The 24,122-nt window shown below is 38.8% G+C and overlaps 1 protein-coding gene and 1 non-coding gene across 5 annotated transcripts; both read right to left on the reverse strand.

Moving 5' to 3' along the window:
* Window positions 1–3,738: 3,738 nt before the first annotated feature.
* On the reverse strand, window positions 3,739–3,901 carry LOC147874416 (U1 spliceosomal RNA). Its single transcript, XR_015534367.1, has one exon. It is a non-coding gene; the product is annotated as a U1 spliceosomal RNA (small nuclear RNA).
* Window positions 3,902–10,246: 6,345 nt separating this feature from the next.
* On the reverse strand, window positions 10,247–17,605 carry LOC110838324 (uncharacterized). Of its 4 annotated transcripts, none has more exons than XM_087345844.1 (6): window positions 17,529–17,605; window positions 16,538–16,671; window positions 14,775–14,969; window positions 14,012–14,183; window positions 12,244–12,347; window positions 10,247–11,384 (listed from the first exon to the last, which is right to left on the reverse strand). In XM_087345844.1, the coding sequence occupies exons 1-4, from the start codon at window positions 17,566–17,568 to the stop codon at window positions 14,037–14,039; spliced, it is 516 nt and encodes a 171-aa protein (XP_087201970.1). In that variant the 5' UTR covers window positions 17,569–17,605; the 3' UTR covers window positions 10,247–11,384; window positions 12,244–12,347; window positions 14,012–14,036. The 4 variants fall into 4 exon arrangements, with proteins under 4 accessions (XP_087201970.1, XP_087201971.1, XP_087201972.1 ...); XM_087345845.1 differs by having other exon boundaries at window positions 10,247–11,445; XM_087345846.1 differs by lacking the exon at window positions 10,247–11,384 and adding an exon at window positions 11,478–11,779.
* Window positions 17,606–24,122: the final 6,517 nt, after the last annotated feature.

A 24,122-nucleotide genomic window follows, 5' to 3' on the forward strand; every position in this document is an offset into this window, starting at 1 on the left:
ACATTTTTGGTATGGATCTTACACATTTTCCTAACGCTGTTTTGCCGAATGACCCTTCCGTATAGACGTATTTACGTCAAAATAAAATGTTAGAGAGTAAATTTAATTAATCTAACTCAAAATAGGATTTAATGGGTTTGGAAAACTCTTATCAACAAAGTAATGGATATCTGGGTTTTATACAGTACGAGGAATTTCTTTACCATGTAAGCAACTATCATCTACTCAATAAACACTACGAACTGTAAAGTGACTTAATTGAAGGCAAGAGAAATAAATTACATCATAATTTTTGTACACGTTGTTTATTGGTGTATGAACATTGCCTCATATTGATAGTTTAATTCAGGCGCCAAGGCGGAACGAACACATCTTTGATGAATGACGCGTACTTTTGCTACGAATATTACGTAGTTGCATTTGGATTCAGAAGATGGCTCTCTTCTGCGGTGTCGTGTCGTACAGTTGGTACATACCGACCGACAAACCACAGGTTCGTACTATCTCCACCTTTCAAATCGTGCTTCAAAACGATAATATGATACAAACGGAGAAATAACTAACAGAAATATACAATCCACATCTTGCACTAGGAAACAGGCGATATAATTAATACGTGTCACATAGCAAAATAACTTAGATATTTTGGATAGGAATATTTTCACGTCGAATTTTACAAAGATTTAATAATAATAATCCGTGGCGTAACAGCCCTCTGAGAGCCAAGCCGACTAGCTGGCTGCTGGCCTCACGTTCACATGCCTAAGCAGAGGTGAACGATCATCCAACCAGATACAGAGTGACGTGTGGTCAGCACGACGAACCCCCAGCCATTGCTAGTTTTCCTGACCGGATTACGCTACTCATTGTAGCTCCCCAATTTCCTCACGATGCTGGATTGGCACCGGTCGAAAATCTCATGAGATTTTACAAAGATTTAATAGGCGTATGTAGATTCTGATATTATTCTGCAGTCTGGCGACATAATACAAATATATTCTTAGTTTTGTCTTCATCCAATTCTAAACAAATCTCTTTACTATCGTATAATAACTATAAAACTTCCCTCATCGAAACAATTCTCCCATCTGAACAGAGCAATTTATATAAAAAAAAGTAAAGAGCTATGAGGAGACGGGATAGCTCAGTCAGTATAGTGACTAGCTACGGGCTAGACGACTGGGGTTCGATCCCCGACAGCGGCAGAGGATCTTTCCTCTAGCCTCTGCGTCCAGACCGGTTCTGGGGCCCACCCAGCCTCCTATCCATTGGGTACCGGGGTTCCTTCCCGGGGGTAAAGCCGGCCGGGACGTGATGATGACAACTCTACCCCATCTAGTGGAGAGGTCAAGAATGAGTAGGAGCTATGCCACCTCTCCCCACAAGCGCCTACATGGTGTATAGCGGGGCAGTTTTACTATTTATAAAGAGCTGTGATCGACATCACCAAATTGAAAGCTTCAAGGTCACAGCAAAATCATGAAACTTCTCAAAACGAACCTGCTGAAACATTTTCATTGTAACAAGATCAGTGAAACATAAATTATACTTCATTTCATTTTTAAAATCGCGATATCTTTATAATTAAATTGCTTTGGTATTTTACTACTTTAGGAAATGAAACATCTTTCCGTGTATTTGGAATTACTTTTCACAGCGAACGTAAAGATATATCTTGTCATAAATTTACGTTTTATGCATTCTGCTTCTGAAATGTAGCTAAAGATTAAAAACCACATCTTAGTCTATCTTGAACTTTACGTAAGTCCTTCAGTGACTTAGAGGCCTACATTTCCTTGTGTAGAAATCAATAATCACATATAAATAATTCACAAAACTTTATGACGTTATTATTTCATGGATACCTGACGACTGAATATTCGGATGATCAGTGTAATGCAGCTTCTGTCTGAAAATTTCAGCGTGTATCAATGTTTGTGCTTTAAAAAGCATGAATTAAACTAAACGACCAGTCCCACGGTAGAGTCCAGGAACGTGAAAAGCCAACTTTGTTTTTAATTAACCCTTTATTTCCATAAGAGACAAGGAGCGACTTTTAGCTTCTCAGTAAGGAATCTGCTCCGTGAAGTTAGAAAAGGATTTGCTGTTTACGATAAAAGCAAGAATCGTTCAGTGCCAAGCAGTTTGAAATATTTTCACACATTAAATTGCATTGCAAATGTGGATAGAACAGGGTGAGGGCAAAGGATGAGGAAAGCAGCTCAGGTTTGTACAGATCTCATTAGTCTGATTTAGCATAACTCATTGTTATTACAAATAACAGTCATTGATGTGTAACATTCGTTTCTTTCTCGCTTAGAAAGGCAGAAGGAAAGCAAGAAAGGATCAAATACTGTGACGTAGGCTGGTTCTTACGCCCTTTATTGTCAACCCTTGCTGTTTGGAGTCTGCTAACTTGGATACGATCCGACACTTTTACATGGGGATCCACACACTAATCACACGCTCAACGCTTCGCGGTCTTGCGGCCGCGGTGACCTCCAACTTACTACCTGCATGATACTTCACCGATCGGCCGCACCCAGGAATGCGACTTTATTTATACCCCCTCACAAGATGTTGAAAGATCCAGACCAGGCAGCCTGGAAGTCAGGCAACCCTTCCCCTCCAGCGCGCGGTCCCGGCACACACGGCGACTTAACCCAATCGACTCCAGCCGGCCGATCCGTCGTCCCTGGCTAAATCTGATGTTTTAATTACGAACAAGGCTCCCAGATGGCAGCACAAGATATCATAAACTTTAGTTCATATTATCTTCGACAGATACCTCCTATTGGCCATCAAAAAATGTTTTCTGAACAAATTAAATTCGTTGAGCTCACATGTTTACCTAGTGGTGTGTTAATGTGTTTTTTGATGTATTTTTTGCTAAGATAAGTTTATCTCCTTAATGTTTTTGTTATTAAGTTCTATAGTGCTTATTATACAGGGTGATTCAAAAGGTTAGGGCTAAACTGAAGGAGCGTATAGAGGGACTCTGAGAGAACTTTCAAATAGGAATCCATGTCCTCCGAAGTTATCCTGAGTCAGTCGAGACCATTGAAGGCAGGGAAGTCTGATAACTTATCGCTGAAATAATCGTTCTTTGCTATTCTCCTACTAGCTTAATTTTGAATCACACTATCCCAGGCGTTGGATAGGGATCGGAGGGCCGGTTGAATGGCCAGCCCGCTCCCCAAATTTGACACCTCTCGATTACTACTTTTGGGGGCATGTCAAGAGCATCGTTTACGAGACACCGGTGGACGACCCAGAACAACTTTTGGCCAGAATACTTGCTGTATCTGACGTGATCCGTGAGGCTCCTGGGGTATTTGTAGGGTGCGCCAGAGTTTCGTTCGCCGATGCAATGCCTGCATTGAATGTGGAGGACGCCACTTTGAACACGTGTTGTAAATTTAGTTTGTAAAATTGTTAATAATTAATAAAAAACAAAATTAGCAAGCATTTTCAGAATTTATTCTCATTTCCTTGGAAATATCATTTTGATCTGTTCCCAAATATTTGAACTTTGTCACACTTTCAAAGCATTTATTAGCCACCCTAATATGATTTTGAGACCTATCTGCTGATGAGGTACTAACATGAACTCAGTTTTTTTCAGGACTTAGCATCTAGTAAAACTATTTTGTTTCTCTTGAATTTAAATACAATATTGACTATATCTTAGACTGCTAGTTACGTAACACACAACAAAGCTACATGAAAATAAAGAGTACCGGGACAGCGCGAACGCAGTCCCGACTACCAAAAATTACGCGCCCGAGTTACCCACATTAGGGGCAATCGCAGGGGTCAACCCAACCGAAGTGCAATGGAAGGATCTCACCCTGGGGGAACCGCCTTCTGGATCACGGTAACCCCTACGCCAGGTAAGTATGCATTTATCGTGTTTTAGACGCCATTTGAAATATCGCTACTACATTTCAGTCGCAGGACATATTCTGAAATATCGTTCTAAAGATTTAATGTAACCGATAATGAACCATATTTTGTAAATTTCTAGTTGATATTATTTTTCTCCACCGAAATAAAGCATACTTTCTGTTGAAAGTGCATAATACGATGATGTAATCGTTAAATAAACGACTTGAAGCATATTACATATTCATAGAACTTACAAGAGAGAGAGAGGCAGAATTCCTGAGAAGCACGAATTACAGATGACACCAACATCGTATACGGATGGTTAGGCGAAATATTTTTGAGAAAGGAGAAGAGTAGAGAAGGATATAAGCAACAAGCAGCTGGGCAGAAGGAAACAAAGTGAAAAATGACGGGCAGTGGAAGAAGCCATCATTTTACAGGTACGTGCATATGTCTCGAAAGCTCTGCATATAACATGTCAATAGGTTTGAAATGTGTGATTAATGATTTTCACTGCAATTATACTGGTGCAATGTATGTTATTGAAGAAAATATGCCTACTGAAATGATCAGAAACTTTTTCTGGGTATTTACTTCTTCATTATTTATAAGAACAGAGGACATCTGTTTGATCAGATGTAGTTTTCCTGTCTCCGTTTTTTTATGTGTTCCATTTTTATTTTATAAGATTTTCCTATTAGTTTACAATGTACAATGTAGAATTCTTTTATCATTGGATTACTGTTCCTGGTCCCTGCCTCTGTGCGTGTGTGCGCGTGCAGGATATTATTCCTTGTGCAATTTAGTTATCCTTTGCTGAAAGACTCTCGGGTTACAAGCCGTGTCAGGTTGATGAATGGCTAATAAACCACATCTTCTGCCAACGTTTCGAGATAAATCTCTGCTGTCGTCCTCAGGGCTGCTGTGTAACAAACCTGGTTCTTTGTAGCATGCTACAAATAAAATGTTGTATTAGGTGGTGTATGAAGTTTAATTGTGAATTTTGTCACTGTTTTTCTCTTTGTAACTAGATTTTGTACAATGTGGCATTGCTGAACTACAAATTCCTGTCTTACACAAGGTGCAGCAGTATCTCGTATAGCGTAGCTGCATCCTAAGATGAGGTTCTGTAACTGTAACGGCGCTACAGATATTCAGTGAGTGTTATCATAGTGAATAAATAAGCACTGCTTTGTTGTATGCAATTGCAGTATTTTACAGGAACAGCATATGTGAATGGGATAGACAGAAAAGTGCTTCCACTATGCACAAGCACTAAACTTAGGCCTGGGGAAAGTATGAATAGACGTCATTTGTCCAGTTTGTGTTCTAGACCCAACCTTGTCATAAATTCACTGAAAAATATTGAATCATGACACAAAAAGGAAAATTTTCCAGGTGTGTGTGATGCCTAGAAGCATAAGCTCCTTAGGTAATTTTTTGTAGAATATTCCATTCTTGCAGTCTGACCTGGAACCTCATAGCTCAACCTGCTTTTTTAAATAAATCTCAGCTTTCTAAGGAGATAATTTTGTTATGACTGTGAAATTAAGCAAGACATCATTGATGGACAAGACTGAAAACCTGGATCCATAAACTTAAATTCTGCAGTTGGTTTGTTGTCAAAATCATCACTTGATATATGTACATATATTTTTCTTGTCAGTGTTGAAATAGATCTTGAAGAAATAGGGTTGGAGGCTGTGGACTGGTGAAGGACCAGTGATGGGCTTTTGTGAAAACAAGTGAACGTTTTTAGTCCATAAAAGGTAAGGAATTTCTTGACTACCTTGAGTGATAATGTCTTGAAGAGTGTTTGACTTGATGGTGTTAGTTGTGGGTTATGGTCTGTGCAATTTAAATTTTCAGTTTAGGTGCGCAGGTAGGTGAAATGATTGGGTGAGTGGACAGAGTTAGTAAACGCAGTGAAAACCTCAAATTCTATATAGTCTTTACATTACTTATGGGTGTATTTCATTTAGCAGTAGCACCAATCTTGAAAAAAGATATTAATAATTATATTTTATTGACTTGTGAAATTTAATCGGTGAGGTGTCAAGAGTAACAAAGCCCCCACTTTATTTGTTATGCTTTATATTTGTCCTTTTGTGCAATAGTGACTGTGGTATTTTGGCCCTTTTCTTTTGTTGTTGGCATATGAATTTTTTAAAATAAATTTAAAATGAGAAGAGTACTGAAATGTTGTAAATTCTTGCATTTATATTGCCTGTCCTTTTTGTTATTATTTTATAGCAGGGTATTTTTTTTAATCATGGGTCGAAATATAGATATGTTTTAAATCCGATACATCCTTGTAAATGCTACTGTCAAGGAAGATACTGAATTAATGTAAATTATTTTCTAATTTATTTCACTGCAGGAAGGCAAATACATAAGGTTATCAAATTCTATATAAAACAAAAAACCGTGAGTTTTTATTACTTTAGATGTTAATTTAAACAAACTTATATAGAACATTTAATTACAAGTCGTTTAAAGAAGATTCTCAGTCATTAATTTTCAACACAGAAGGTCTCATGCTAAATACACCATCATAACACAATTAACCACGCGTCCTAATGTTTGCAATTCTGGGCAACCAAATCAGTGATCACCTTAGACATTTGAAGAGCCCAAGTAATTGCTGCCTACGAGTAAGTGTTCACACTTCACTGTGCTTACAAGTCAGGCTCACTATAGGATATAATGGGTTAATTTCTTACATCATCTGATTTTGGAATAGGTACTTGACTGATAATATAGAAGTGCACTCGTTGTAGGTCTTCTTGTGCTAAAAGTTCTGATTCATGCTGTCATTGCAGTACTAGATATAATTAGCAGTACTGCCTTTCCTGTGGATGAGCCAGGATAGCTCAGTCAGTATAGTGACTAGCTACAAGCTGGACGACCGGGGTTCGATCCCCGACGGGGGCAGAGGATTTTTCCTCTAGCCTCTGCGTCCAGACCGGCTCTGGGGCCCACTCAGCCTCCTCTACAATGGGTACCGGGGTCCTTTCCCGGGGGTAAAGCCGGCCGGGTGCCGACCACCCACCCCCATCTAGTGCCGGGGTCAAGGAAGAGAGGAGCTATACCTCCTCTCACCCCAAGCGCCTGTATGGCACGTAGCAGGACAAACTTTACTTTACTGCCTTCCCTGTGTACCCTATGCTTTATTGGGTATGTGTAGTGTTTCTCAATGACCAGACCTCAGAGAAAACGAAAAGCATCATTACTTGAAATTAACTCACATTTTTAGAAGTTCTAGTAAACAAAAAACAATGCAGAGGTGAGACATGTAAAATAGTTTTAATGGTTATTAACATATTACATGAATTGCATGTATGATTTTTTTTTTTTTGTGATTTGTTTTATATATTATTTCTGACATATTAGTGTCATTCAGATTGTTCCATTAGTGGAAGTAAATTTAGAAATCCTTCAGGCATTCATATGACACAAAGAAATGAACAGAGTGGAGCAACAAGGAAATGGGGTAGAAGAAATAACAGATCTGCATATGTCATTGTTTTCTCTTGATACCAGAAAGATAAATGAAAAGCAAATTGTAAGATTTAATTTTGTTGACCTGTTGTTTTATTTCTAAGATAACCCCAAAACACTTCCCAAAAATATTATCACATAAACTCCTACTATACTGAACAATATATACAAACATTATTAATGCCAAAAGATCATATCATACAATTGACTAATTTGCAGGATAAGATTCATAAGATTATTTTGGTTGACAAATGTGCCATTTTAGTGTTCATGTGGACTAATGTAATTATCTGTATCCTTATGTCAACCTACAGTAGCATTATGCCCTTCTGATATGACATACATCCAAATTTTATATTGTCAGACTAAATATCTCCATTTATGTGAAGATGTTGATATGCCATCTGTCATGACGCCATCATTATGGTTAAAAACTACAGTTTCATTAAGAATTATTCTTTCAGATTTTTATGAATATTTGTTGTTTCTTGGCTCTACAACCCAGTTGTAGGTTTTCACCGCCTCCTTTTCGGAGATTTCTTGGTCTTGAAGTGTGCATTTATGTGTAGTGAGTGACCAGCCCACTGACTCTGCACAATTTCAACTCAATCCTGATTTGACTGCCAGAGCCATCTAGCAGTTAATCAGGAGACTTGGGTGAGAAATGGCTGCTGAATTTTGCTGACGAAACATCTCGTATCATGCTCATAAGTTTCTTTTACATGCCGTATATCTATGACATGAGACCGCCGGCTTTACTTCCCCTTCACCGGTATTGAACTCATGAACCTTGGGTCCAATGGCCAGCACGCTAACCACTAGTTCACAAACGGCGACAAAGATGTATGTATGATATATATTTCTGATGATGTTACTGTGTAAACCCATTGCCTGTCATGGAACAGTGAAATTTGGTTTAATTTTGTTGTATACAAAACCAACTCATTGATGAAACTGAAGCAGTAACGCGTTTGGTTCATTGGGTAATTTTTATTAAAGTATGCAATGAGTTACAAGAAATTGTCCCTCCACAAAATTAGCTATTCCTATAATGAAAGAAAGTGCAACAGCAAGTTGAGAACACAATACAAATACAATTAGAAATACAAATGCAAATTGGTTTCTTCTATTTTACATGATAGGTCATGAAACAATTCTTGTCTTTGGTTAGACAAAGAGCTTTGTCACACTTGTTGCATTTTAGCCTAGATGCAAAAGTTACACCTCTGTTTGTTTTCAATGTGGACAGGCCAGTGACCAACAATGTCATACCTCACATCGTCCACTGGCCTAGGTACAGTTGCTGCCCTCTTTGGTGCAACTTTAGATGATGATGGGCAATCATTTGCTGACCAACCTCTTTTCCTTATCGTTGTATTCCCTGCCCTGAATAGAGCATGAACTACTTTTGAGCATGAATGACTCTGCACAAATTCTACTCACTCCTGATTTGACTGCCAGAGCCATGTAGCAGTGAAGCAGTGAACTAGGTTTATTTTCTGTTGTTACGATTCACATGCCCCCTCCAAGTGTTCATCTGCTTACTGAAAGCCGCTCCCCCACTCTTGCTACCACCAGATAATGATCAGTGTCACAATCTGCTCCTCTGAATGACCTGACATCAATTACATTTGTCTGCCTTCTGTTATCTACTAAAACATGATCTATGTAATTCTGGGCTGCCATCCGGAGAAGTCCAAGTGTATTTATGAACATAACAGTGTGGAAATTTGGTATTTTTTACAATTAGATATTTTGATATAGTACCTTTGTCATTACTAAGTACATGCAGACTCTCGTTACCTATTGTGGGTTTGTAAATGTCCACCCTCCCTATTTTTGCATTGAAATCTCCTAGCAGAATTTTCATGTGATACTTGCCAAATGTATGAAATACTGATCCCAATTCTTCATAAAAGCTATCCTTGATATCATTGCTTTTGTCCTCAGTTGGGGCATGAACATTAAGGACAATTATGTCGCACCAACACCCTTCCACATTTATTTAACAGACTATGAGCTTCTGTCATAGAATTGCACACTCAACTGTGAATTCAATAGTCATGTCAAACTACGAATCAATTTAGAATAAACTATCACCAGCAGAAGGAATTTTTAAGAATATAGCAGAAGAATTTTATTCGATGTGGCAATTCCCTACTTGCAACTGAGCTATTGACAGGAAACATATTGAAATACAAGCACCACATAATTGTTGATCCCTTTTCTTCGACTACAAAAAGATATTTTCTGTGCTTCTGTTAGCATTACATGTAATAATTTGTGTTGGTCGATACGGTAAGTCTATTGATGGATGTCTTTTCTCCAGGTCTGTCAATGTAAAATCTCTGGAACCAAATGCAATCCCCAATCGTAAGCCACTGTGTGAGAATGAAAAACCTTTGTAATGGTTGGTGATGAAGCAGTTCCCTGAAGAGGTTTATGCTCCGAACTTACTCAGGAATTTTAGCACAAAATGATGAGAGCAAATATACATATAATTACAGACTGTCAAGAGTACGCCGAGTTGTTGAGAATGCTTTCGGTATTTTTATTCAAATAAAGAATATTTTATGGCCGAATGCAACTGAGTCCTGAAAACAGAAAAAGTTATCATGGTACCTGTGTCTTGCACAATTATCTCAGAAATGATCGCAGTGTGGAAGGTTTTGGAATTGATGACAATGATCTACAGTACAGACACATTATTTCATGACATTTCATAGCTTAGGAGAAAAACTGAGCGGCAAATGTACAAGTGTAATTATCGAGATTACTTTGAAAAAGTTGGGTCAGTCCCTTGCGAATTGGAAGCAATAAGAAGAAGAAGAAGAACAGCTTTTTGAAAATAAACATATTTTGTTATGCTTACAATAATTTTATTATTTTGATCATTATTTGCTTTGTACAATATGACGTAGAGATGGTTGTGGTCGTTACAAACTGTCATGCATCTTTGCTTACGTGCAAATAGGAAAACATTGGGAACCACTGAGTTAGATGACTGGTTGCTGGGATGCTGCACCATGAAGTCTGGCATTAGTTCACTGATGTTTCGTAGGTGCTTACTGTCTCTATCCACAGGATGCTAAATGGTTGAGTTATGGGAACAGGTTTGACAATGTAGAATCCTTTGCTTTGGGCAGGTAAATGCTGTGTTTAATGGTGGATCTTCAGAATTCCAAATGCAAATAGGTAAAGGTTGGGAACCACTAAGATGATTGGTTGCTGGGATGCTGCACCATGAAGTCTGGCCTTCTCATTTTCTCTGCACAGCTGTGGAAATGGCCATCAGTTATCTGTCAGACCTCCCCAGCCAAATCTTCCAGAAGTGAATTGCCAGCCTTCTACTCAGCAGTGTTAAGAAGGCTGTCAGATCTCTGCTGGAAGAAGCATCTTTGATGTCTAACAGAAAATGGAAAGATGAAGGCCTCCAGTGTGCTCAGCAGTGGTTCCTAGGCCAATGACAAGCACCATAAGGGCCCAAACCTATACATTGGACCAACATCCAGCCAGTTTGATCGAAGGACAGTTGGGGAAATCTCACTACCATTGAAGAATTCATTAAAATTCGTCCATACCATCAAGTCCCTCAATGCTGGTCATGAGAACAGCCTTGACCTGATCAACTAATTCCCGCATCTGAACCCAATTTTTCATCCACAGCTTACTTAACGCCCTGATCATGGCGGCAGTAAGCTGCACTGAGATATTACTATAAAATTATACAAACACAGATCACAACATTCTATAGATTTAAACATCCACTGGTCTTGGAAGTATCTGTGCCAACCCTGTTTGAACAGAAGTTACACCTGCGATTTATTAGCGACTAATTCACTGTCTGTTGAAGAGTGCTAGGAAACATTGTTCTTCCTTCTCCATATTTTCCACTTTCTAATCCTGAACACATCAGTCCAAAGTCTCTTCCTTTCTTTACCCACTGAGGATAAATCTCTGGTTTCATCCACTTCTGTTGGAACATCTTTCTGTGCCTTGAAAATGAATACAACTTGTGTAAGTATTCTGTATTTCGCGTTTTACATCGGCTCACACCTTAGAGAACAGCAAAAGTAATTAATACCAACAGCACCGAATATATTAAAACTCTGTACATGGAAAGTGTTTCAATTGGCCAATCTCATAATGTCGTAACTTGAGGCTTCAGGAGAGACTGGACACAAATCTGTTTTTGAGTAGCTAATCCAACATCCTGTCCAGTGGACACCTGGTGTTCTTTTCCTGGGGTAAAGTGACCAGTTTGTGGAAGGGACACCACATCTTCAGAAGGCATCAAATTTAAGAATGTGTAGAGCGTACAGCCTTTCAAACTTAAATGTCTTCATGGTGTGCTTCTTAGCCACACAAACAACTTCACACCTCTTTCGCTCTTTACATGAAAGTAAATAATGCTGCTATCACAAGACCTGCTTTTTTACGTCACTTAATGCAATAAATGTTACATGCATGCACACAGCGAAGGGATGTATGAAGAGTGTTTAAATTACTAATCTCGTGATATCACGCTACAGTAAATTTAAATGATGTGGTATAAGGGTTATGACTCAACTATGCTGTTTATTCAGGAATTTTAATTCACTTCATGAAATAAACTAAAGCTTTAAAATTAACTTGCCTGTAGGTCAACCAGACCCACTACCAAAACGAAGTGCTTAATGCTTAAGCAGTGTAGCCAAGCCTCTTGAACAAACTGAAATATTTCATAATTTTACCTGTACTTTTGTGTGGCTGTGAAATCTGGCTTCTTACTTCGTGAGAAGAGGACATTTTATAAGCGTTTTCAAATCAGATATATTGTGTGTGGCACAAAAAGGATTAGAATAATGTTGTTACCTCTTCCAAGCCCCTGTCCTTATCCTGCTTACTCTTCACTTCCTCTGTGATTGACTGCGGTTCCCCAGTCAGATTTATGTCCTGATTTCCAAGGAGGTTATGACCTGCAACATTGTTACATGCACAACAATAGTTTTAAGATTGCAGTCTTGTAGAAGGTGTGGTCCATAAAGAAAGAAAAATAAAGACGGAAAGAAAGGAGGAGATAAATGAAGAAATGAGGAAGGAAAGAAAGAAAGAAAGAAAGAAAGAGATCAAAAATGAGTGTAAGTAGAAGACATGAAACAAAGAAAAACTATTTATTTTTTGTATTCTTTCAATGATACTGTCAGTAATGCAGACTGTACAGCATCAAATTACATAATTATCAATGAACTGACGAGGAATGTGGCCTATTTTAAGGTACTATACTGGCATTCGCCTGGATGGACCCTGGCATATTTGATGACGCAAGAATGAAAGAAGAATGTGAGAAGGAAAGAAACAAGTTAGAAAGAAAGTAAAACATTGAACCACAGATAAAGACAAAGAAATAATGGAGGCTGCGGATTATGCTGGCTGAATTAGCAGGTTAGTGGATGACTCACTGCCTTTCTGACCAATAGACATAGTGACTCACTGACTCACCAGTTACTAATGCACAGTCATTTTGCAGGAAAACTGGCTGTTTTTTAACTCATTAAGTGACTGACTTCATAACTCAGCATGTGGCTGATTCATGACTGGTTCACTATGTAAATGATTACTGAAGAAAATTTAAAAAAAAATGGGGAACTCATTCAAGCAAGTCTACAGCTTGAAAATACTGTATCAAATACGAGGTTCGATCGGAAAGTTTCCAGACTGCGCCTATAAAAACCCGTACACTTATCTCAGGTATTAAATTCATCCATAACCCTCGAAACAGTTCCCCTGGGAGTGAACACAACGATCCCAGCGCCACTGCCAAGCCTGGAAGCATCCCTGGAAATCTTTCTTTGTCAGCCTGTCAAGCACCATCTGCGATTCTGCCTGAATCTCTTCTATCGTCTCAAATCTCCTTCCCTTTAGCTGAATTTTCATCTTTGGGAAGAGGAAGAAGTCACACGGCGAATAAGGAGGGTGCGGGATGACGGCCATGGTGTTTGAGGCCAAAAACTGCCGAACTTTGAGGGCGGTGTGCGCTGGCGCGTTGTCATGATGCGTCGCATGTGGAGTTCTTCCTTTAGAATCAGCTGACAGGTCCCATAGCCTATCCCAACAATGTCGCACAAGTCGTTGATGGTACGACGTCGATCTTCGTGAATGGCCTGCCGAATCTTCGTAACATTTTCGGGCGTTGTGCTCGAAGATGGTCGTCCAGAACGCTCGTCATCATCGACAGAGGTTCGGCCATTTTTAAAACGTGAATGCCACACAAAAGTTTGTGCACGACCCATTGCGGACTCCCCAAATGCTCGCTTTAGCATTTCATAGGTTTCCGTAGCCGTTTTGGCGAGTCTTTGGCAAAATTTGATTTGTTCATGAAAATCCGCCATTCCGAAATCGCAGGAGGGTCGGTGTAATGCACTACCAAAACGCCCGTAACTAAGAAACAAATGCTAATTCGATGATGCCGGCTGGCACACTGATTCACTATGAATGTAGGCCTATCCCCTAGCGGCAGAAGCTCGTACTACATCCGGTTCGCCCTCTATTGACACAGTCTGGAACATTTCCGATCGCACCTCGTATAATATTTATTCTCTGGAAAATGCCATGGAGAAATATCATGAAAGCTTTGGCTTACCCTTAATTGTGCTGACACCAGGATTCTAGTCGACTTCATCTTTTTTCTTGTTGTATTGTGTGTGGGAGAAGGCAACTATTTCAAGGTTGTCTACTTCTAAATCTGTTCCACCTAATTTCATTATCTGGTCATGCAGTTCAACAAGGCTTGTATGCAATTTTATGATTCTATCCTGAAATAAAACCATGCACAATGCTTTATTTTAGCACCATTTTGCATTTAAATTCTTTGCTGTGTTACATACCCCTGCTGGTTTTGGTGGTCATTTGCAGCAGTTACCAGCACTCTGTTGGAAAGATAAATGTACTACATGTGATCCTGCAGAGACCAGTTTTTTTCATTCCATTAAGTAGTCACAAACAACATAAAAAATGTTTGAAATAAAAGTTGTAGATGTCGATGAGACATTAATATAATTCACTAGTTTTCTGTGTGATTTGCTATTTTATTGGAAATGGGTAATATCTGATTTAAGAGTGATTTAAAATAAAACTTTATGCTATTTTAAAGGGTTCTGACGATGGTCAGTTACACTCAGGATTATTAATTTCTTGGTCTTTGTCCATTGCTTGGTATTCAAAAGAACAGAAACAGAAACTTCTAGTGCATTGTGTCACCCCCTACCCCCAAATACTATGTTTCATAAACATGAAACTTGTAGATGGAATATGGACACAGTGATTACCCGCAGGTCTGTCGTTTCATGCTCTTCATACAAGGAATGCATAATATAAATTATAAGCATTGACTTGGAGTTCCTCACCTGTCGATTAATAAAATTGGGTTTCATTGAGTCATATCGTTTCTTTAGTCTAAGGAACTCTGCTCGCATGTGATTCAGCTCATTCTCATCCAACCTCATGGAATGTTGTGTTCTTATTTTTGATGTTGAAGGAGAAGAATCAGTCCTGATTTTTTGTGTGTATGATGTTTTACTTCCCAGCCTTCCAGTTCTTTCCTGAAAGAAACAGGATTATAGGTTAGGGAGAACCACATTCCCTGTTATCCAAAGGGACCAGTGATTTTTTCTCTAATTCCATGTCAATTCCTTTTAACACCATTTCTAGATAAGTAAACATGAATCCACATGACCAACATAAGTTCATACCGCATATGTATGTACAACTTGTTTACTGAGAAATGCATTTATTTTATTTCAGTTTCTTTCTGGGAGTCTTCTGATTTGTGACAACTATTTTTTCCAGATAACTTGATGGAACTATAGCGTGAGCAGAAAATAATAACTAATCCAGTAGACTGTTCAATATTATGTCTTTGTCATTCATAATGTCACTGTTCTTTCCTTGGAAAAGGACACTTATCCTCTAAGGACATCTTCTGTTCATTGCAGTTTCCACCAGAGATGGATTTAATGGTATTTTGATTCAATGCTGATTGCACTAAAGTGTAATATGACAGTCAACATAAATTTCTGCCTAGTCCTGACGTTACTAAATGATACTGAATCAGGTGCGTATATTTAGAGGTAAGGAAACGAATGTGCTACAAATAATTAACATGCAATTACAATTTGGAAATATTTGACACTGTCTCAACCGCTGTTTAGCATCCTGTGGGCCTAAATCTACATTTTGCATTTCTTTTAAAATTCAAGAAAATATACAGGAAAATGCAATGAGCTTTGATGGTCTTAACCAGATTCTGCAATACAAAACACAGCTTACAACAAAAATCAGTTACGTGATCGTATCATTACAATCAGGACTCATTAAATATGACACATAAACGCTCTGATACCAAAAAGACAATTTACAAGAAAATATTCAAGTTCGCTCAGCTCTGAATTAGTCCGTGGAACAAGAGGAATAAGTACAGACACATTTGAAGCTCTGCAATATGAAGAACATAAAATGATGGAAATGTAATACAAGGAGCTTCACAGCATGAACTTGTGTTAATTTGATTTGAATTGGAAGTAAATTTCCTCCATAACTTTTGGGGTAGACTCCTATGCCTAAATTTAATAAAGGATCATTTAGCAGATATTACTGTCCCATTATGCATTAATTTTATGTGCTCTGGGAAAAGAAACGGTAAGATGATACAGTTTGTACTGAAATACAGAGTTCATCTTAACCACCTCAGCATTATGCTTGTACGCGTGTGTATGTACATAATGTATTGTAAGTTACGTGTTGAGATACGTTTCGATTAAATGAGTAAACTGTGTGAAGTGACTGCTCTGGTGACAGGGTCCCCAAATGAATACTTGGGCTAAAGACTCTGTTCAGGATATGCAAGCAAAGAAAATGTGATTAAATCAAGAAGGGTGAGATCGCAGCAAAATGCATGATTGGGGATAAACTGAAGGAACTTCGGAGAACTTTGAACAAGTGGGAAAGTAATATTGAAATGGCTCTTCAATGAATGGGGTGTGATGATGTGGAGTGGATTTATCCCGCTCAGTATAAGGTCCAGTGGTATGCTTTTGTGAACATGGTAATGAATTATCATCCTTTCAAACAGGAATCTACTCCAGGAAGTAAATTAAGTAAAGAAAGTTACCCTGGACGTTCCTCCAACTTCACCGTGGATTTTGCATGGCCTCGCATCAAACCTGGAAGTCTTCTGTTTATTATATGGGACTTGACGCTTTCCTTTGTTGTCCTTTGCCTCATACCTCGGAGAGGACGCAGAGACTAAAAAAGAATCCAAAATGCATTACAGATTACATTGTTTTAAAAATCAAATTGCACACACACGTACAGACTTTGTGGCAGATTTGTGCTCAGCGTTTTTATTCTTCAGTCAATGCTACAACATGATCAGTGAAGACGATGCTATTTTAATCGGTCTTGTTGTTACTTTAATGTTGAAAAATAAAAGAAAGTTGAAACGTTCTAAGTGGATCAGAAGTTGATTAGATGGATCAAAACATTCTCACATTAATTTGTTGAATGAAATTCGATTAGAGTCGACGGACTGGCATAACTACCTGCAAATGGGTGAGGACACATATTTAGAACTGTTAAACTTAGTTTCTCCAGTTATCGGGAAGGAAGATACCGTATAGAGAACAGGAATTTCTCCGCATGAACGGTTGTGCGCTATCCAAAGGTTTCTGGCCACTGGAAGATACTACGAGGATTTGAAGTTTTTGGTGGCTGGTTGAGATGTCTAAATGCTACAAGCCTTGTCTTTAACCTCGTCTCTGCCCACACACGTTACGACTTGTAAACATCCAGTAAACCTCGAGGCAAAAAATTAAGCGACTGCAGATTTATCGGAGGCTCGGTTTCCGGCCAAATTCAACACACGCTCCGGTTTGCAGGAAGGTTGGCCTTCACAGACGCAAGCCTTCCGATAAGCCGTAGCGTGTGTGGCCACCCTAAGATTCATCCTTCGTTTAGTTATAAGTTTTTTGAAGCTGCAGGTGTTATGAAAGGGCTTGCGTAAAGTATGAAATTCCTCATTGACACATTTGCGACAGAAAACAGATTTAGTACTACAATGAAACGCGGTAATATTTGATCTGTGTATGCATTAGTGTACTTACTCTTGCCTTGCGGAAATCTAGGAGCTTTAGACTTATACATCCTTCCTCACACCGCTCCTTCTACACTCTGTTTACCAACTGTTTCTCAACAATGAATAACTTACTAAAACGCTGTTTACCAGCTGTTGCTAGGCAACATAATACTCGGGTAATGCTGTTGTTTATTATTACGTCACACAACCTCTCTCCCCTGCCAAACCGTAAACACTCGTAATTTATAAATAACTGCAGTATGTCTGTCGAGAGGAATGACATGGGCGGGCATGTAGCGCGCATGGATAGGACAAGAGATGTGCACCGGGTATTGGTTGGGAAGCCTGAGGGAAAGAGACCGCTGGGGAGACCTAGACGTAGATGGGAGGATAATGTCAGGCGGGATCTATGGGAGATAGGAGTTGATGGAGACCGGATTTTGTTGGCCAAGGACAGGGTCAGGTGGAGGGCTTTGGTTAATTCGGTGATGAACCTTCGGGTTCGGTAAGCCATCTAGTTAGTTAGTTTAGTATGTATATGTGGGAAGAACCAACAAACTGCAAACCGGTTACGCGTGCACCACAGTGGATTAAAGTTAAATTAAAATTTCAAAGATAATCAAAAGGTGCAATGTTTGCCTTCGTGTGTGTATCTTGCATTCCTGAGCTCTTACGATACGTATCGTATAAGTTAACAGCCATTTGAAAAGCATTAAAACCATGTACTAAACATCGAATGGTCTATACCAGTGGTATTCAACCTGGGGTACGCGTACCCCAGGGGGTACGCGAAGACATCTTAAGGGGTTCGTGAAATTTAAAAAATATATTATTTTATGATAAACACTGTATAATCAGTAATGTAATTTATTTAATTTATTTTAGATGTAGATTATATACTATATATAACTTGAATTAAACACCAACAACTTTGGGGGTACAAAGTTGAAGAGAAATTATATCTGGGGGTACGCGAACAAAAAAGTTTGAATACCACTGGTCTATACAATACGTTTTATTATAATGTATTTATGCGTTATGCGAGAAAACATTCTACGCGGCGTTACATCTAAACCAACGTTTTTGTACTCCCTAGATTAGTTTTATTAACCAAGAACAGTTCAGTATAATTATCATATAATACTTTTCTGATAATTATTATAATAAATACATTTTTTAAAAGTTTATTTATTTAAATCTTACAATTATGTTCACTAAACGTTTGGCATTTCATTTTATAAGGAACTTTATCTATTGGCGACTTTAAGAAATTTTTAATGAATTGTTACGTTCTTTATAGCGAATGTTCGTAAACCGAGAGTTTCCTGTATATATTCGGAGTCCGTTCGGAGCGAGAATCAAAGAATTTGGAAAAAATTGTAGGCATCAGTTATAGCGCGGTTGTCCTATAACGGGGGTCAAAACCCGACCCCCCCCCCAAACCCCGCGGTATAACCGGGGATCGGTATATGCTATATTTTTATTTCTACTTTATTACTTGTGTAGGTATTATTTTGGTTTGATGTTCAGGGACTTTTAAATACTTGAGTGGACACTACAAGATTCTCTCGTGCAACATGTAATAACAAACATCTTTTGACCAGTATAATTCTAGTTGAGGGGTTAAGTTATCATAGAGAACATAACTGTACTGATCAGTAGAACTCTTACTTTAAGGACATGAGTATAGGTTGGTGAGGGTTCTAATACTGGTGCCAAAGAATGTGAAACTGGACCATATTTTACTATTTGTGGTGGGTTGGGCTACATTTAGATGTTGTAATTAGGTTATAGGAATTTTTTATGTATCTGGAGTTATAACCGTTATTGAATTACACTAGTATTAGAACACTCACCAAAATATTCAAAAACACGAATGTCAAAGTAGCCTACAAAGTCAATAACGCCATAAAATTCCGATGAAATTAAAAAAACAAGATAATATACAATAAAAGTGGTATATATATATATATATATATATATATATAAGTTAAAATGCGGTAGCTGCGAACAGGTTTGTATTGGTCAATTGGGAATTTAAAACCAAATTTAAAGAGCATGCCCACGACATTAGATTCAACGTAACAAAATTAAAATACGCCCAACATATTCTCGACCACTGACATTGATACGGTCCCATGGAAGATATGTTAAGAATAGCCTCGAAAGGTAAAATGCTTGACATTTTAGAAAAATTCCATATCTATAAAACCAGCAAAAAGCAGAACATCATAAATGAACAGAAAGCCCATGACTCCAAGTTGTTATTTGACCTGGCAATAAACAGAAGAAAAGTAAAATTTCTTATGCAATAGTTGGCCACACTGATATCAGAGTTAATATATACCCTGCACATTTTTAAAACTGACAGTAACGCCCACGCATCGTTGAAGTTCACAGGCACAGACGACGCAACCACGGCAATTAGGCCTGTGGACATAAAAGCTAAGTACACCAACTCCTGTGCCATCAACGTCCAGTGAGCTATTACATAAGTATGGTCTTGTAAATTACATACCTTTTATGCTCTGTAAAAGACCATAGTCTTTTTTGTATTATATGAATTAATTTGTTTTGCCACTGATGATGACCTCTTGAGGTCGAAACGCTTTTAGCTTTAGTGTCCTTCAAAGTGTAAACAGTTTTGTACGTATGCATGATTTATATTCCAATACACTAAACGGTATGCAAGGTTTTAAATCGTAGATTTCGTAGACTTTTCCCGTCTTCATGTTCCACTCGGTTCCTACGGTGATCCAAAGTTAGTACCAATAACCTCGTCGATTCTTTGCCATTACGGTTCTCATCCTTAACCACCAGAAGGCAGAATAAGAGATCTTTCTCGATGCCCTTCTCGTCGACACTTTCGATTTCCTGATTAAATGGATGTTTGTATGTCCTTCCGTCTACTTCGGAGTCGCGTCTAACTAAGCATTCTTCGTTGAAATCAATGAAGAATTTGTAAAAATGTAAGAAGTCGGCACCAAGAAGTGTCTGATTAGCTAATTGCGATGATATTGAGAAAACATGGTCGTATGATCAAAGCTTGCACTTTAATCCTGGTTGATTTGTTTTTGAAAGCACTGGTCAATATCAAACAAGTCGTAGGTAGCTCTTCGGTTAGATGTCCCTCTCCTGTTAAGTTCCGATAGAACTGTTCGGACATTAACGAAACCTGTGACCCTGAGCCAAGTAGAGCAGACGATAACGTTACCACAGTATAAGCTGAGAAGAGGGCATCTTCGTAAATTTTCACTACTAATCTGATAAGTGCAGGTGACGTCACTTCTGTGACAAAATTATGGCATTTCTTCTCCATCTTCTTTAAAAGACGTTTGATCAGTATTTTTAAATTTGGTAGATTGTTCGACTTTGCCAATGACATCACTTCGGCCTCTGTAACGTCACTTATTGGTTTTCCCAACGCTCAGCGTTCGAACGCACGTCGTTATGGTTTGCCTGCCTCGGAACGTACGATGAAGCCTGTCGATTCATGAGAGGTCTTTGGTTTGATCCTGGGTTGTTTCTAACTTCTCCATACGTAGTGCTTAGACCTTGTGAGTTAAAATCACGCAACGATTCCCGATAATGTTGTCGGCGAGGTTACCGTCTACGTCTGTAATCGCGTTCGTTGCAATGTACCTGTTATACACGCGGCGGACTCCTCCGTCTATTGTCCTGACCGTGGTTTCTGTTGAAACGAGGTCCTGGATTCGATGCTGCTGAAGAGTAGTTTGACGACGATTAGCTGTGATTTAATGTCTCCACCTCGTTTAGAAATGTGATCGCGTCTGGCATGCTTCTCGGTTGCCCAACTACCCATGATCTTTGCAGCTGAATCGGGAAGTGATGTCGAATTGCTTCTAAGATTTCAGTCTCGGTCATAGTATGATCTAAATCAGTGATATTTAACCATTTTTTGTTCGCGTACTCCCAGATATAATTTTTCTTCAACTTTGTACCCCCAAAGTTGTTGGTGTATAATTAAAGTTATACATAGTATATAATCTATATCTAAAATAAATTAAATAAATTACATTACTGATTATTTAGTGTTTATCATAAAATAATATATATTTTTTTAAATTTCACGTACCCCCCAAGATGTCTTCGCGTACCCCAGGTTGAATACCACTGATCTAAATATTTAGCCTTGACGATATATTTCATCAAATGGTCGGCGTAGCTCATTCGATTTTCCTTGTGGTACCGGTCTTCATAAATAGAAACACGGACCTTAGATTGGCATGTCACGTTCCAATATTGTAACAAAAGGGCGTCTTTGAATTCTACAAATTTCCATATGTTCCGAGACATACCAGAAGCCCACGTACTGACAAAAAGCCCTTTCAAAGATTTAACCAAGATAAATAATTGCAAATTAGTGGGAATGTTCTTTAATTTCATATAGTCAGTGAAGGATTCTAAATGGACCTTCGCATTCTGTCCCGGAAAATTTTCAAAAGTCGGCTACGCTAAATCGACAGAAAAGATATTAAAATTTTTACAACAGGCGCAGGACCGATCCACAGTTGGTAAGGCACTTGCATTATCGCCATCCTGACCATTCAGAGATACGTCATTAGCATGGTCACATGTTAAATCAACAGACCTGAATGGGTTTGTGAGAGAGTTGTCATCAGAGTGAGTAGGATTTATATGACGGCTCAGTCTCTCATTGTTTCTGTACTGCAACACTTCCATGCGCCCTTCAAGTTGATCCACTTTACATTTCAACTGTTCGACTTCATTGCTACTGTCTATGTTTGATAAACGTTTTTCTACACGAAGCTTTGCTTTCTTTACAATTTTCTATGGCGTTATTAATAAAGCATATTTCATTTTGTGTGGAGATTTGATTGCTTTGGAACAGTTCCTGTCTCTCCGCGACCTGGCATTGGAAATCGGCGACGTCATTACGTATGATATTTAAATTAGACTCACAGTGCTCCTGATTTGATTGAACAGTCTCAGTCGGGGTTCGAACCTGACTGTCGGGCCTTTGTGACAAGAATGATACGATTACTTAGGGATTGATACAAACCGTGAATAACGGGTTCCTCCACTCTCCTGATATGTAAATCGTGGCGTCTGCTTCACTCTGTAGCATCGTAGAGCGTCGGACATTCAAACCTTATTGTAAAGTGTAAGGTTTCAAGTTGTCAGATACAAGCTGATGCAGGAGAGATCTTAAAATAATAGATAACTCTACCAAGAGGAGATTCTTGGCCTTTGGGTCCAGTGTGAAAATTAATTTTGGCTCAAGGGAAGAAAACAGTTGGACCAATATGTTTTATAGCAATACATGTGGCATTTAGTGGAAGGTACTAGAATTTTAATATCAAGAAAGTGAATAAAATTCTTATATTATTAAAGTAATTTCTTCTCTCAAAGGGTTTTGACGACGGTAGTTTACACTTAAAATTATTCATTTTCAGAACTTTTTCCATTGTCTGATCTTTAAAATCACGACGTTTCGGAGGCTGGTTCTGTCTCCGTCTTCAGGTGAGAGGTACCTACTCTGTTGGGTCCCTTACTTAGAGCTAGTCTCTGTTGTGGTTTTAAAGAACATTTTATGGACCGTAAAGTTTCATTACCGTGTTCATAAAAGCCCACCTCTGGTACCTATCCTGAGCCAGACAATTCCAGTCCATACCAATCCATCCTATATCTCTATGATCCATTTTAATATTGTCGTCCTAGTGGTTTCTTTCCTTTTGGGTTCCCCACCAAAAAATCTGTTTGAATTCCTCTTCTCTCCCATGCGGGCTTCTGTCTTCGCGTGCAGCAGTAGATGTCGTCGGATTTGTTAAAAATGCCAACACTTCAGCTGGAAACCCGAGAGGAAGCTACCCACTTGCTAGAGCAAGGCATAGACTGATGAATGATTTCAATAAAGATGTCGATAAAAAGAGCGAGAGAGTGCTGATTGGATTAATTTGGCTTGGGATGGCGTCCAGTTGTGGTCTCCTTTAAACACGATAATTAGCCTAAGGGTTCCATTAAATTCGGAGGAATTATTTACCAGCTGAGCAACTATAATCTTTTCAAGAAAAATGTTCCATTCAATTAGTTACACAATTGCACTTGCCTTTTATTTAAAAATAGCTTTAAACTGAGAACCGGTGGAATGCACGAGATTTATAAGAAAGTAATCGATTTCAACGTGCGACAAAGAAACAATGTCAAGAACTAAACACACTTTTAAAAACGGCACCATTACAACTGTTACGGCACGCAGGTCGCAGTGAGTTCCTTGCTGCTATAGCGAGATTAGTAGACACGGTGGTCTAGCGGTTAGAACGCTGGCCTTGTAATCCTGGGGTCTCGGGTTCGATTCCCGGCGGTGCCCGAATTTATAACTTGTGCTGGGCAAGGCCGTGGTCTAGGCAACACGGAGTTTTCCTCCGGGGCTTCCCCGGTTTCTCCGTGGCATCCCAACAATTACTCCATTCACACACAGAAGAAGGCAATGGCAAACCACTTCTGGATCATCTGCCAAGAACGTATATGAAGAGGTCCCAGTCCGAGAAAAGGATGGAAGGATCCTGTTCATATGGACCTGTCGTCAGACAGAACACTAAATAATAAATACAGCGAGATTGCTTGTATCACATCTGAG

The sequence above is a fragment of the Zootermopsis nevadensis genome, unplaced genomic scaffold (assembly GCF_977971745.1).
Source record: "Zootermopsis nevadensis isolate Lab colony 2312 unplaced genomic scaffold, Znev_1.0 Znev_ptg000009l, whole genome shotgun sequence".
Taxonomy (NCBI): Eukaryota; Metazoa; Arthropoda; class Insecta; order Blattodea; family Termopsidae; genus Zootermopsis; species Zootermopsis nevadensis.